The sequence below is a fragment of the Nicotiana tomentosiformis genome, chromosome 1 (genome assembly GCF_000390325.3).
Source record: "Nicotiana tomentosiformis chromosome 1, ASM39032v3, whole genome shotgun sequence".
Classification (NCBI taxonomy): domain Eukaryota; kingdom Viridiplantae; phylum Streptophyta; class Magnoliopsida; order Solanales; family Solanaceae; genus Nicotiana; species Nicotiana tomentosiformis.
This window is the reverse complement of record NC_090812.1, coordinates 59,037,625-59,053,714: the sequence shown is the minus strand read 5'-3', so window position 1 is coordinate 59,053,714 and position 16,090 is coordinate 59,037,625. Positions and strand designations below refer to the sequence as shown.

Below are 16,090 nucleotides of genomic sequence, written 5' to 3'. Positions count from 1 at the left end.
TAAGAAGGAAAACATGTTATTACTTAGCAGAAATTGGGTTTTTACAACAATTAGCCCGTGTACGTACTCGTCACTTCACGTACACGACGCTCACATATCAAAACAGTACCGAGTCCTAAGGGGAGTTCCCCCACACAAGGTTAGGCAAGCCACTTACCTCGAACCAAGCTCAATCAATCCGTAACAATGCTCTTTCCACGAATATCCGACTCCGAATGACCCAAATCCCAAACACCCACGTAAAAATCCCTCCAACAATTTCTGAGCTCTCAAGTCCAAATGGTGAAAAATGACATAAACTCTCGATTTTGAACTTTTAAATCTGCCGAGGTGTTCCCTTCTTCGCGAACGCGGCCACTCTCTCGCGTTCGCGTGTAACAAAAATTCCACTAACCAAATTTCCTCATTCGCGAACGCGGGGACCTCTCGCGAACGCGTACTTTTCACTTCCTGGTCCTTCGCGAACGTGATACCCACTACGCGAACGCGTAGACCAAATGACTAGGGTCCCCAGTTGCCTCACTTCCTCTACACGAACGCGTTCCACTCTTCGCGTTCGCGATGCTTCCACTGACCATATCTTCGCGAACGCGATCTCCTTTGTGCGAATGCGAAGAACAAACTTGAGCTGGTCTCACAGATGCCCTACGCGATCGCGAGACCTCTCTCGCAAACGCAAAAAAGAAATGTCTGTAACAAAAACACCAGAAATCTACTATCTTTTCTTAAGTTCAAAAGGTCCGTTAATCATCCGAAATCAACCCGAGGCCCCCGGGACCTCAAACAAACATATCAACAAGTCCTAAAATACCATACGAACTTAGTCGAACTCTCAAACCACACCAAACAACGCGAAAATCACGAATCATCCTCCGATTCAAACTTAAAGAACTTGAAACTTCCAAATTCGACAACCGATGCCGAAACCAATCAAACCACGTCCGATTGACCCCAAATTTTGCACACAAGTCATATTCAACATTACAGACTTACTCCAACTTCTGAAATCAGAATCCGACCCCGATATCAAAAATTTCACCACCGGTCCAAATCTCCAAAAAATCGACTTTTGCCATTTCAAGTCTAAATAAACTACGGACCTCCAAAACACAATCCGGACACTCCTCTAAGCCCAAAATCATCCAACGGAGCTAGCTGAATCGAGAGAACTCCATTCCTGAGTTGTCTTCACATAGTTCCGACTACGATCCAAATCCTAAGACTTCCGTTTAGGGACTAAGTGTCCCAAAAATATTCCAAAAACCAAAACAAAACCTCCCGGCTAGTCACAATAGCAGAATTAGATATGGGGAAAGCAATAAATAGAGGTTCGGGGCTATAACTCTTAAAACGATCGGCCAGGTCGTTATATCCTTCCCCTCTTAAAACAATCGTTCATCCTCGAACGAGTATAGAGACATATCTGAAGCTGTGAAAAGATGAGGATAACGGCCGCGCATATCCTGCTCGATCTCCCAAGCCGCCTCCTCAACCGGTTGACCCCTCCACTAAACCTTTACTGAAGCAATATTCTTTTACCTCAGCTTTCTGACCTGCCTGTCCAAAATAACCACTGGCTCCTCAACATAAGATAGATCCTTGTCCATCTGGACTGAGCTGAAATCCAATACATGAGCCAGGTCGCCGTGATACTTCTGGAGCATAGAAACATGGAATACTGGATGAACCCCTGCAAGGCTGGGAGGCAAGGCAATCTTATAAACAACCTCCCAACACGCCGCAACATATCAAAAGGACCAATATATCTTGGGTTCAGCTTGCCTTTCTTTCCAAACCTCATAATGCCTTTCATAGGCGATACCCGGAGCAAGACCCGCTCTCCAACCATGAATGCTACATCGCGAACCTTCCGGTCCGCATAACTCTTCTGTCTGGACTGGGCTGTGTGAAGTCGATCCTGAATCACCTTCACCTTATCCAGGGCATCCTGGACCAAGTCTGTACCCAATAATCTGGCCTCGCCCGGCTCGAACCAACCCACTGGGGACCGACACCGCCTACCATACAGAGCCTCATACGGTACCATCTGGATGCTCGACTGATAGCTGTTGTTGTAGGCAAATTCCGCAAGTGTCAAGAACTGGTCCCATGACCCTCCAAACTCCATCACACACGCACAAAGCATATCCTCTAATATCTGAATAGTGCGCTCGGACTGTCCGTCCGTCTGAGGGTGAAATGTTGTGCACAACTCCACTCTAGTACCCAACTCCTGCTATACGGCTCTCCAGAACCGCGATGTAAACTGTGTACCCCAATCAAAGATAATAGATATCGGTACGCCATGAAGCCTGACGATCTCACAGATGTAGATTCGAGCTAGCTGCTCGGAAGAATATGTAGTCATCATAGGGATGAAATGAGCTAACTTGGTCAGCCTATCCACAATCACCCAAACCGCATCAAACCTCCGCTGAGTCCGTGGGAGTCCAACAATGAAATCCATAATGATCCGATCCCATTTCCACTCCGAAATTTCTAACTTCTGAAGCAACCCACCCAGTCGCTGATGCTCATACTTCACCTGCTGACAATTTAGGCACCGAGCCACATACTCCACTATGTCCTTCTTCATCCTCCTCCACCAGTAATGCTGCCTCAAATCCTGATACATCTTCGTAGCACCCGGATGAATAGAGTACCGCGAGCTATGAGCCTCATGAAGAATCAACTCACGCAAACCATCCACATTAGGCACACATAGCATGCCATGCATCCTCAATACGCCATCATCCCCAATAGTGACCTCTTTAGCATCACCGTGCTGGACCGTGTCCTTAAGGACAAACATGTGGGGGTCATCATACTATCACTCCCTGATGCGATCATAAAGAGAAGACCGAGAGACCACACAAGCCAACACTCGGCTCGACTCGGCTCAGAAATATCCAATCTCACAATTTGGTTGGATAAGGCCTGAACATCCAATGCTAAGGGTCTCTCTGCTACTAGAAGATAGGCCAAACTCCCCAAACTCTCCGCCCGGCGACTCAAAGCATCGGCCACCACATTGGCCTTCCCCGGGTGGTACAAAATGGTGATATCATAATCCTTAAGTAGCTTCAACCACCTCTGCTGATGCAAATTAAGATCCTTTTGCTTGAACAGATGCTGCAAACTCTGATGATAAGTGTAAATCTCACAAAGAACACCGTACAAATAGTGGCACCAAATCTTCAGGGCATGAACAATAGCTGCTAACTCAAGGTCGTGGATAAGATAGTTCTTCTCTTGCACCTTCAGTTGTCTAGACGCGTAGGTAATCACCCTACCGTCCTGCATCAACATCGCGCCAAGACCAATCCGCGATGCGTCACAATATACAGTGTAAGACCCCGAACCTGTAGGCAATACCAATATTGGGGTTGTAGTCAAAGCTGTCTTGAGTTTCTGAAAGCTCTCCTCACACTCCTCTGTCCACCTGAACGGAGCATCTTTCTGGGTCAGCCTGGTTATAAGTGCTGCAATAGATGAGAATCCCTCTACAAAACGATGGTAATACCCCACCAAACCAAGAAAACTACGGATCTTCGTAGCTGATGACGGTCTAGGCCAACTCTGCACTACTTCCACCTTCTTCGGATCCACCTGGATCCCATCACTCGATACTACATGACCCAAGAATGCCACTGAGTCTAGCCAAAATTCACACTTCGAAAAAATTGCACATAACTTCTTTTCTCTCAAGGTCTAAGCACAGTCCTCAGGTGCTGCTCACGATCCTCCCGAGTCCGAGAGTACACTAGAATGTCGTCAATAAACACAATGACGAAGGAGCCAAGATAAGGCCAGAACACACTGTGCATCAAATGCATAAAAGCTGTTGGGGCATTGGTCAGCCCAAAAGACATCACAAGGAACTCGTAGTGACCATACCGAGTCCTGAAGGCAGTCTTCAAGATATCTGGCTCACGAATCTTTAACTGATGATAGCCTGAACGTAAGTCAATCTTGGAGAACGCTCTGGAACCCTGTAACTGATCAAATAAGTCATCAATACGAGGCAATGGACACTTGTTCTTCACTGTAGCCTTGTTCAACTGGCGATAATAAATACACATACGCATAGAACCATCCTTTTTCTTCACAAACAAGACCGGAGCACCCCATGATGACACACTGGGCCGAATGAAGCCCTTATCAAGAAACTCCTGCAACTGCTCCTTCAACTCCTTCAACTCAGGAGGAGCAATACGGTATGGAGGAATAGAGATGGGTTGAGTGCCCGACAATAAATCAATGCCGAAATCAATATCTCTGTCGGGTGGCATGCCCGAAAGATCAGCTGGAAACACATCTGGGAAATCCCTCACTACTGGAACTGACTCAACTGTAGGGGTATCAATATTGACATCTCTCACATAAGCTAAATACGCGTCACACCCCTTCTCAACCATTCGTTGAGCCTTAAGAAATGAAATAACCAGGCTGGGAGTATACTCTAAGGTACCTCTCCACTCTAATCGCGGTAGACCTGGCATAGCCAGCGTCACAGTCTTAGTGTGACAATCAAGAATAGTATAATGGGGCGACAACCAGTCCATGCCCAAGATAACATCAAAGTCTACTATACCGAGCAATAATTAATCGGCTCTGGTCTCAAAGTCACTAAGAGCAATCAAACACGATCGATACACGCGGTCCACAACAAGAGAATCTCCCACAAGAGTAGACACATAAACAGGGGAACTTAAAGAATCCCAAGATACGCCCAAATGTGGGGCAAAATAAGAGGACACATAGGAATACGTAGAGCCTGGGTCAAATAATATCGACGCATCTCTATGACAGACTGGAACAATACCTGTAATGACAAAGTCAGAAGCAACTACCTCTGCACGAGCCGGAAGAGCATAATATATGGCCTGGCCTCCCCCTCTAGGGCGACCTCGACCTCACCGACCTCCACCTCGAGCTGGCTGAGCAGGTGAGGCGGTAGTTGGTGCCGGAATCATAGCCTGAGGACCCGGTAGAGCACGTGGTGGCTGAGAAGTCTTTGGAGGTGCACCCCTCCTAAGTCTGGGGCAATCCCTCACCATATGGCGAGTGTCGCCACACTCAAAATAACCCCTCAGAGGGCGTGGCTGATGTGACTGAATCGAGCCAGGTCTGTTGAACTGGAAGCTAATAGCACCCCGAGCAGGAGGCACACTAGTTACTAGCGGTGCATAATAAGGCTCCTGGGGCCTAGCAGGGGCTGGAACACCACTGGCGGCTGGAAGAGCTGAATGAATAGGGTGACTCACATAACCCCTACCATGGCGAGCTGCTGGGGCACGAGCTCCAGAGTAATAACTAGTCTCTCGAGACCTCTTGGCCTCCATCTCCTCTCTGTCCCGAGCAAGCATGCCCTCCAATCTCCTGGCAATACTCACAACCTGCTAATAAGAGATATCCATCTCCAACTCCCTGACCATAATGATCCTGATGTTGGGGTGGAGTCCCTCAATAAACCGTCGAACCCTCTCTCGAACTGTGGCAACCAAGGCTGGTGCATGTCGGGCCAAATCACTGAAGCAGATTGCATACTCTGACACAGTCATAGCACCCTGGCGCAGCTGCTCAAACTCCGCGTGCCATGAGTCCCTGAGACTCTGAGGGACATACTCTCTCAAATACATGTCCAAGAACTGAGTCCATGTAAGTGAAGCTGCCTCATCTGGACTACTCAGCTCATAAGCACGCCACTACTGATAGACTGCTCCTCTAAGCTGGAAGGTGGTAAAAAAAAAACCCCACTCATCTCTGCTACGCCCATAGTATGGAGAATACGATGACACTCCTCCAGAAAATCATGAGCATCCTATGTAGCTAATCCGCTGAAGGTAGGTGGGTGGTACTTCTTGTACCTCTCAAGTATGAGTTGCTCCGCCTCCGAAACGGCTGTCCTGGTCTCATGCTGAACTGGAGCTACCGACTGCATAGGAATGAACTCTGGGGCCTGATCAACTTGGACCCTCTGCTCAGGAGTACCGGCTGCGGGAGCCTGTGCCCCTCCCCTGACCTGAGATCTGGCGGGAGCTAGTGGGATCAATCCAGCCTGAGCTAAGGTGCTGAACATGCTCATAAACTGGGCTAGAGTCCCCTGGAGGGCTGGTGTAGCAATAGGAACCTCCGGTGCCTGCCCTCCAGCTGGAGCTACTGGGGGCTCCTCTGTCGCTCGTGCGGGCGCTCTGGCTGCACTGCGTGGTCGTCTTCTACCCCGGCCCCGGCCTCTGGCGGCTCTAGCAGGGGGCGCGGGTGCCTGGTCGTCAGATCTCCCAGTACGGGTCCTCACCATCTGTGAGAAAGAATAGAATAGAGAAATTTTAGAATTTGATACCAATAACTCACACAACAAAGAATCAAAAGAAGTATGATTGTTCTTAACAGTTCCATAGCCTCCCGAAGATAAGTACAGACGTCTCCGTACCGATCCACGAGACTCTAATAAACCGGCTTGTGACTTACAACACCTATGAACCTAGAGCTCTAATACCAACTTCTCACGACCCAAATTCTCCCTCCGTGAATCGTCGTGACAGCACCTAGTCTCTACAACTAGGTAAGCCTAACACTTGCGGAAAAGAAATGAAAAATATAAAAATTAACAACTAACAGTAACAGATATTTTAATAAGCAATTGAGATGCCGCTCGGCATATACAATAATTAACTCTCGAAATATACAAAACACTCCCAAGACCCGGAACACCGTAAGTCACAAGCTTCTAAAAATTCTAACTGTTCTATACATCACTGTCTATAGAAATAAGAGGAGAATGAACATAGGGGAATAGAGGGGGACTCCGAGGATCTGCGGGCGCGGGCAGATGTACCTTGAAGTCTCCGAAAACATCAGCGACTGCAACTAAGGACGAGACTGGTAAGCAAAACCTGGATCTGCACACGAAAAAAAAATATGCAGGAAAGGGCATGAGTACACCACAACGATACCCAATAAGTGTCAAGCCTAACCTCAGTCGAGCAGTGACGAGGTCAGGTCAGGGCCCTACTGTATATATATATAATAAAAACAAGGCAGAATGAAATATTGCAATAAAATTAAGACAGAAATTTAACAAGAATGAAATCGTAGGAAGGTAACAGCTCATCACACAGAGATAACAACAGGGGATCTCCCGAGATACCGTCTTGTAATCCTAAATATAAATGTGCACGGGGATCTCCCGGAATACCGTTTGGTAGTCCCAAAAGTAAATATGCAGGGGGATCTCCCGAAATACCGTTCTGTAGTTCCAAAAGTAAATATGAAGGAGGATCTCCAAGAATACCGTTCCGTAGTCCCAAAAGTAAATATGCAGGGGGAACTCCAAGAATACCGTTCTATACTCCCAAAAATAAATATGCAGGGGGATCTCTCGAAATACCGTTCCGTAGTCCCAAAAGTAAATATGCAGAGGGATCTCCGGGAATACCGTTCCGTAGTCCCAAAAGTAAATACACAGCTCAAAAAATAGAATTCAACAGCTACAACACGAAATCCAATAATTTAGGCTAAGTACAACCAAGGAAAAGCAGGAAATTCACTAAACATGCTGCACGGAGTTCAGATAGACAATTAAGGCAAGTAGACATGCTATTCTAATCTAACAGGATACTACACATGCTTATATGGCTCAATTAAGAAGGAAAACATGTTATTGCTTAGAAGAAATCGGGTTTTACAGCAATTAGCCCGTGTACGTACTCGTCACCTCACGTACACAACGCTTACATATCAAAATAGTACCAAGTCCTAAGGGGAGTTCTCCCACACAAGGTTAGGCAAGCCACTTACCTCGAACCAAGCTCAATCAATCCATAACAATGCTCTTTCCACGAATATCCGACTCTGAATGACCCAAATCCCAAACACCCACGTGAAAATCCCTCCAACAATTTCTGAGCTCTCAAGTCCAAATGGTGAAAAATGACATAAACCCTCGATTTTGAACTTTTAAATCTGCCGAGGTGTTCCCTTCTTCGCGAACGCGGCCACTCTCTCGCGCTCGCGTGTAACAAAAAATCCACTGACCAAATTTCCTCCTTCGCGAACGCGGGGGACCTCTCGCGAACGCGTACCTTTCACTTCCTAGTCCTTCGCGAACGCGATACCCACTACGCGAATGCGTAGACCAAATGACTGGGGTCCCCAGTTGCCTCACTTCCTCTATACGAACGCATTCCACTCTTCGCGTTCGCGATGCTTCCATTGACAATACCTTCGCAAACACGATCTCCTTTGCGCGAACGCGAAGAACAAACTTGAGCTGGTCTCACAGATGCCCTAAACGATCACGAGACCTCTCTCGCAAACGCGATAAAGAAATGTCTGCAACAAAAACACCAGAAATTTGCTATCTTTTCTTAAGTTCAAAAGGTTCGTTAATCATCCGAAATCAACCCGAGGCACCCGGGACCTCAACCAAACATACCAACAAGTTCTAAAATACCATACGAACTTAGTCAAACTCTCAAACCACACCAAACAACGCTAAAATCACGAATCATCCTCCGATTCAAACTTAAAGAACTTGAAACTTTCAAATTCGACAACCGATGCCGAAACCTATCAAACCATGTCCGATTGACCCCAAATTTTGCACACAAGTTATATTCAACATTACGGACCTACTCCAACTTCCGAATCAGAATCCGACCACGATATCAAAAATTCCACTACCGGTCCAAATCTCCAAAAAATCGACTTTTGCCATTTCAAGCCTAAATAAGCTACGGAGCTCCAAAACACAATCCGGATACGCCTCTAAACCCAAAAATCCAACGGAGCTAACGGAATCGACAGAACTCCATTCCTGAGTCATCTTCACACAGTTTCAACTACGATCCAAATCCTAAGACTTCCGTTTAGGGACTAAGTGTCCCAAAAACACTCCAAAAACCAAAACGAAACCTCCCGGCTAGTCACAATAGCAGAATTAGATACGGGGAAAGCAATAAATATGGGTTCAGGGCTATAACTCTCAAAACGACCGATCGGGTCGTTACAAAGACTTTTGTCCCCTCAAATGCGCAGGGAGTCCAAAAAGTCCAACAAAAAAATATACATCCAAAAGGATTTGCATAGTACACCAAGAACATAACATTTGCAGGATCCTACTTTTAAAATCATACACTGCTCAAAACTTGTTTTCAAAGCAGCTCTATTCCTTCCTTGCCATAAGGACCGAAAGATACACAAAGTGGAACTGTTGCAGATGTATTCCAACAGTTTCTTCGTCTTTTGACCCTGCCTCAAATATGCATGGTGTCACTATCACTTCAGATACTGTACTATTAGTCTCAAACCCGCTGACCGACCTGATATTCTTTTTTCCAGCCTATGGATGACACTTACTCAGCTCAGTTATAGTTCCACCATAGAGCGTAACTGGATACTGGCCAAGGATGAAATGCTAACTTATTGTCCGAAAAACAATAGGTTACCTGGTGTCTAAAAGGTAAGATGGTTGCTTCAGTGATGAGAAGGTACCCATTGTGAATAACATTGATCATAACAATATAAGAGGAGAATGACAAAAGATTGAAGGTTAATTTAACGTGAAAATTTTAGCAACAGCGGATGACAAATACAAAAACCATTCATGAAACCCTTAATTCCCACTACAAAATAGGAGACAAAATTTCAAGCATAGCACATCGTGCAACATTCTGATGAAGTAATGAGTTCAATAGAACTAATGGATAAGCATTACAAGTAACATAGTAGGGTAGGGAAAACAACCAAACTTTATACATTCCGAATAACTGAAACACCAGAATTCACAGCAGTATCATGTTGTTAAAGGAAGTTCTATATAAGCTAGTATGAACAGAGACATGCCAAATGGCAAATACTTTGTTAGAACAAAAGAGATAAAGAAAACAATGGTAGGACTGCCTCCAGATTATTGATAAGAAGCTTCTCATATAAAACAAAAAGTGGAACAAAAGATATAGAGCAATGCTAGCTTTAAAAGCAAAACAAACAGTACCAACATTGAGTCCAACTTAGATCATGAGCTGTTCCGGAAACAGATTGAGAGAAGTTGGTCAACAACAGTCATGTTTCATAATCCATGTTTTTCCATTGAGATGCAGAAAAGATAAAGAAACCGAGAAGCTAAAAGGATTAACAAGAAAGAAGTTCTTAATCATAGCAATGGAGAAAGGATTTGGAGAATGCACTAATATCTATCTGACGAGTAATTGTTAGTCGTGACCCTAAACTCAAAGTCCCTTGTTTAGCATATGATACACTTCCAAATGCAGCCCACGAACATTAATCCAAACAAAATTTACAGTAAATTTCTTTAAAAGTTTAAGGTGCTTTAAAGATACATGAAGTTCATCATGTGAAAATCTTCAAGACTAAGTAAAGAAATCACATGTTTATTCCAGCGAAGAGCATATCTGCTAGCTAAAAACTGCCTAAGGAAAAAATTTACACGTGAAAGAGAGATGAGCTGTACAAGAACAAAGTCTGAAATGCATGAAAGATGACCAAGGTATTAAAGGTCGTAACCAGGGTTTACTTTCTGCTGAACATCCCCATAACTCTGTAATTCTTCTATATCCTCTGGACTACCCAAAAATAGAGGAAGTCTTTGGTGTAGCTTGACAGGCTGAATAGACAAAATTCTGTTTTTACCATCTGAACCTCTACCTCCAGCCTTTTCCGCTAAGAAACTCAGAGGATTTGCTTCATAAACAAGACGAAGGTGGTCCCTTGGATTCATTGCCACTCCCCCATATAAAAGAGTCCGATGAAAATCCGCCACAAGAGAACATATATATCTGGCTGAGTACTTCTTAGGATGTTTTCCTTTCCCTTGTCTTATGGTGTCAATATACTGTCTTAAACCTTCAGGCCAGTCAAAATACCGAGCATCATTAACTGAATAAATTTGCCCTGCCATAAAATGGTAACGACATAATTATCAGTTCAGAATATGTAATATGCAATGGATATGGAGGAAGGAAATAAAGAAATAGCAATACCTCGAGGAGGAATGCTGATGTTAGGATGTGTCATGAGGAAATCTCCGGTTGTATGATCCAATGTGAATGCATGCGTTCCAGAACCAAAACTGGCACAGAGTATTGTGGCTGACGAATAGAGAACATAAGCTGCAGCAACAAGCTTTGCTCCACTCTGAAGGCAGTTCAGCGAGGCCTTTTCCTCCACTGGAAGATGATCAATTTCCACGAGACGTCTGTAAATCCCGAATATCGTCCCTGTGGGTATTGAGGCATCAATATTTCGGGAACCATCTAATGGATCCATGACAACCACAAAGGGTCCATCATCAGTTATCCACACAGGACCCTCGTCTTCTTCTGAGGCCATTACAGCAACTTTTCCCGAATTTCTAAGAGATGACAATATAATCTCGTTCTGAACAAACACACAAAAAAGAGGTTTTAGAACATGAGACGATTCCTGGTTTCATAATATATGAAACACCAGAGAAGCACACCGATCAGAGGTCTCAAAAGAAATTGTGCATTGAGAATGGTCGTTAAAAGATTGAAAAGGGTTAGGAAGGAAAAATATGTAGCATTGACAGCTAAAACAAGAAATTCTACAGCTCTTATTGCATTAGAATGCCTACTTCCTAATTCATTAAAAGAAGATTGCACAAACAGAGAATAAACACAAAAAAGAAAAACGGGAAAATGTGAATTGCATCCATGATACAACCTATTGCAAATAAGTGAAATAACACTAATCAATCAACTATTCCTCAATCTCAAACTAGTCGGAGTCAAGCTACATGAAATACTCTGTCCATTCCACTCTATGGAGTCCATTTCATTCCAATACTAAATATTAAGGCAAAGATCAGGTACTCTAAAACTAGACCATTGCATTAAAATGACACATAAAAAAAATCCCATTGACCATGAAAACAAAATATGCTGATAATAAAATAACGGAAATGAAGAAATGCTCATAGAGCATAGGCATACCGAGACTAAATCAAGAGGCTTAGGCTTATCTCTATCAGAAGAAGAAGTCCCAGTGCCAACAATATTCTTGCTGAGGCTGGAATTGAAAGGGGAAGCAACAAGTGCTGCAATTTTCTTGGAGGCATACTCTAAGTGACCAAACAACACTACCAAGTCATCAGCCTCTCCTTCTTTGCCCATGTACTCCATTAGTGTATAAAACCCACTATTTACAGAATCACTTTTACTGCCAATTGCAGTTGGTGAATTTACCCTCAAGTTAATTAACCCTCCAGAAAATGGAGAAGATGTCATATTGTGGAAAGGTGCAAGATTATATCTTTGAGGAAAAAATGGAGGGTTTGGGGAGGAAAGTTGGGTTCTTGGTGGCAAATTTAGGGAAGAAATGGTTGATGATAGCATCTCTCTCTCTCTGCTATGTGGCAGCTCATTCATATGACTATTTGAGCTACTTTGGTCTTCTTGGTATTTCCCTTTTAACTTTTCCATTCTTTAATTTTCATCATTTATCCGCACTTTTGTTTTTCCTTTTCTGTTCCTTTTTCTTCAATAAAAATTGGATTTCCTTTTTCTTTTTTTTTTCTTTTGTTCTTTATTTATCGGTGATCAAATTCCGCTCAATCGAGCTTGTATTACATCTTCTGTAATACTACTAGGAGTATATTTATGCCAGATACATAAGCAGTTAGTACATAGTATTATTTATGCCAAATACATAAGCAGTTACTTAAAGTATGATCTTTGGTTAATTCACACCCCTAAATAAAGGTTAAAAACACTCTTATTGGTACAATAACAAAACAATTTAATTTATTCTGTAGTTTGTAATTTTCCCGAATCAAGTCAAGACATGGCCTATTCTGACTCTAAATTATTCGTTGTTATTTTGTGAAAGAAAAGACTGAGATTGTATGTAGTTTGTAATTTTCCCGAATCAAGTCAAGACATGGCCTATTCTGACTCTAAATTATTCGTTGTTATTTTGTGAAAGAAAAGACTGAGATTGTGAAAAATTTCTCCTTATTATAAGAAAAATCATATTATGGTGCATGTCTACTCTTCCTCCATGATCTTCTCAAATGCTTAATGACATATTCAATGACATATTTTTATGCTTAATGACATATTCAATGACATATTTTTCTTCACTTTTCATGCCTATATAAAGGCCTTGTAATAGATAGGAAAATACAAACAATTGAAGAAGAAATACTCTTCCTTCTCTCTATCTCTATTTCTTGTTCATATTTTACTAAATTACTTTTATTTCATAACTTGTTCTTGTTCATGTTTTACTAAATTGCTTTTATTTCATAACACTCCTCTAATTTTATTCACAGTAGTTTGTTCCTTATATACAAGTCTATGTTGTAGATTAAAAAGAATGTAAATAAATATTCCTATACACTTGTACTATTTCCTATTGGCTAATTATGTAACAACAACAACAACAACCCAGTATAATTTCATTAGTGGGGTCTGGGGAGGGTAGTGTGTACGCAGACCTTACCCCTACCCTGAGGTAGAGAGGCTGTTTCCAAATGACCCTCGGCATCCTTCCCTCCAAGAACTCCCCACCTTACTCTTGGGGTGACTCGAATTCACAACCTCTTGGTTGGAAGTGGAGGGTGTTTACCATCAGAGTAACCCACCTTGTCTAATTATGTAACTAACTAACATAAATTAGTCTTTACAATGTGTGCGCATGTTTTATTCACGTGTGGAAGCTTCTAGTGTCCTTTCCTCTTATGAAATGATAGCTATTAAATGAATGGCTAGGATTTAGCCTTCTCTTCTCAAACCAGCGTGCCAGATCTGATCTTAAGAATTTAGCATCAAAGCTCATGATATTGACACGTATCACTCCATAAATTAAAATTAGTATCTCAACAAATTTCTTCAGACATAAACTCAAACCTTTCTTTGGAAACTGCAAAAACCTTACACTTCTTCTTCTCACTTCTTCTTCTCTCTTGTACGTTTACCTTCTTCATCATCCTTTAAATTAACATGGGGGTTTTGATCTTCAACATCCCCCCTCAAGGTAGAGGAGAGAGAATGGACCCCCAACTTCTACAAAATACGGCGATGAGAACCACCAGATAAGGGTTTGGTAAACAAATCGGCGAGCTGAAAGTCCGATGGGACAAAAGAAAGAGAGATCAAACCAGAGAGAAATTGTTGACGAACAAAATGGCAATCCAGTTCCACATGTTTGGTGCATTCATGGAAGACTGAGTTGCGAGCTATGTGAATCGTCACATGGCTATCGGAATGAATAGGCACTGGTAAGGTAGGTTGACTGTGAGATCGCCCAAAAGACGAACGAGCCAAGTGATCTCTACCGTTACTCAACGCATGGAACGATATTCAGCTTCGGCAGATGACAAAGAAATGGAAACCTACTTCTTGGATTTCCAAGAAATAGGTGCACCTCCAAGGGTGATGAAGAATCCACTCATTGATCGTCTGGAATCGCGACAGGCCGCCCAATCAGAATCGCAAAATGCCATCAAATCAAAAGAATGGTGTGAAGATAAATGAATTCCTTGTGAGGGATCTATGCAAAAATATCTTAACACACGTTGAGCAACAGAAAAATAAGAAATACAAGGCCTTTGCATGTAGTGGCTTAGAGATAAAACAACAAAGGAGAGGTCAGGTCTGGTGTTCGTCTAATAGTTAAGTTTACCAACTAGATGGCAATAAAGGCTTGGGTGGTCCAATTGTGGCCCCAAATCTGCTTGAAGATTATTGGAAGGGTCAAGAGGTGAAGAAATCCGACCTCCTGAACAATCAAACTCATGTAGCAACTCTAAGGTAAATTTTCTTTGGCTGACAATGAACCCCTATTTTTCTCTAAGTATTTCCATGCCTAGGAAATAGTGAATATCACCTAAGTGTTTTCACTTTAAATTCTGAATTAAGAAAACCATTAATTTGTTCAATCTTTGCTGCATCATCCCCTGTGAGTAGGATATTATCTACACATACTGCTAGGATAGAAACAAGAGCTCCATTGTGTTTGTAGAAAAAAGAATAATCATTGAGTAAACTAGAATAACCTTTAAAACTCAAAGCTCCTGCAAGCATGGCATACCACTATCTGGATGCCTGTTTTAACCCATGAAGAGACTTCTTCAAGAGACATTCTTGATTTGGTTTAGGTGGAAGAACATCCGCAGGAAATTTTATATAAACCTCTTCCTGCAATTCCCCATGGAGGAATGCATTATTCACATCAAGTTGTGACACTCTCCAACCTTTCTTTACATCCACAGTCAAAAGACACCTGATGGTGGTCATTTTGACCACTGGTGAAAAGGTTTCAAAATAGTCAATCCCTTCTCTTTGAATGTCATCCTGACTAATAACATAACTTTCAATCTTTCCACAGTCCCATCTGAGTGATGCTTTACCTTGTATACCCATTTACAAGGTAAAGCTTTCTTCCCTGGAGGCAAATCTACCATATCCCAAGTGCAGTTTAATTGTAATATTATAATCTCTGCTTCTATGGCTGCTTTTCATCCTGGGTGTATGGAAGCTTGGGCATAGATGTTAGGTTCAGATATAGTGGATAGTGATTGAACAAGATGTTGATTGGTAGTAGAAAGAGATCCAAAAGATAAAATATTAGGTGTAGCAGGCTGCGTGAAATAAGAATTAATGAGATCAGAGAGAATAATAGCATTGCACACATAGTCCTTCAAATAAGTAGGTCTTTGAGAAACTCTATCAAACTTCCGGATAGGTGGTGGAGGTGTAGGAATCACATTTCTGGATATTTGCTTGAACAAGTGAGTAGGAAGAAGTGTAAGACTTACCTGGGATTGGTGTAAGGTCAGCTTCAGGATGAGGTGAAGAGTGTGGAACTCTGAGTGAGACAAGGCTAGAACCAGATGTCCTAACAGGTGTTGAAAGAGTGTCTAAAATAGGTGAATATGGTGAGGAAACATGTTGTAGATTATACAGAGGAGGTTCAGTACTAGGAACTGGAGATGAGGTATTGGTTGTTGGTATATCTGGTACAGGGGTATGGTTAGTGGGATTAGAACAAGAAGGAAAATAGGTGGAGGAATGTGGTGAATAAAAATGAAAGAATTCTTCATGAA

General features: G+C 42.7%; 1 protein-coding gene across 1 annotated transcript; it reads right to left on the bottom strand.

Annotated features, from left to right (window-relative positions):
- Positions 1-10,227: 10,227 nt before the first annotated feature.
- On the bottom strand, positions 10,228-12,479 carry LOC104100712 (uncharacterized). Its single transcript, XM_009608015.3, has 3 exons — positions 11,976-12,479; positions 11,004-11,400; positions 10,228-10,914 (listed from the first exon to the last, which is right to left on the bottom strand). Exons 1-3 carry the CDS (start codon positions 12,462-12,464, stop codon positions 10,514-10,516), a joined length of 1,287 nt encoding a protein of 428 aa, XP_009606310.2. The 5' UTR covers positions 12,465-12,479; the 3' UTR covers positions 10,228-10,513.
- Positions 12,480-16,090: the final 3,611 nt, after the last annotated feature.

What these genes read in the sequence shown, in the direction of transcription:
- LOC104100712 (XM_009608015.3), bottom strand. Translation starts at nt 12,464, where the DNA reads ATGGAAAAGTTAAAAGGGAAATACCAAGAAGACCAAAGTAGCTCAAAT. An exon ending in AGCCTCTTGATTTAGTCTCG is followed by an intron (nt 11,401 to 11,975) that starts GTATGCCTATGC and finishes GTGTTTGTTCAG; the next exon opens with AACGAGATTATATTGTCATC. An exon ending in CATCAGCATTCCTCCTCGAG is followed by an intron (nt 10,915 to 11,003) that starts GTATTGCTATTT and finishes ATTTTATGGCAG; the next exon opens with GGCAAATTTATTCAGTTAAT.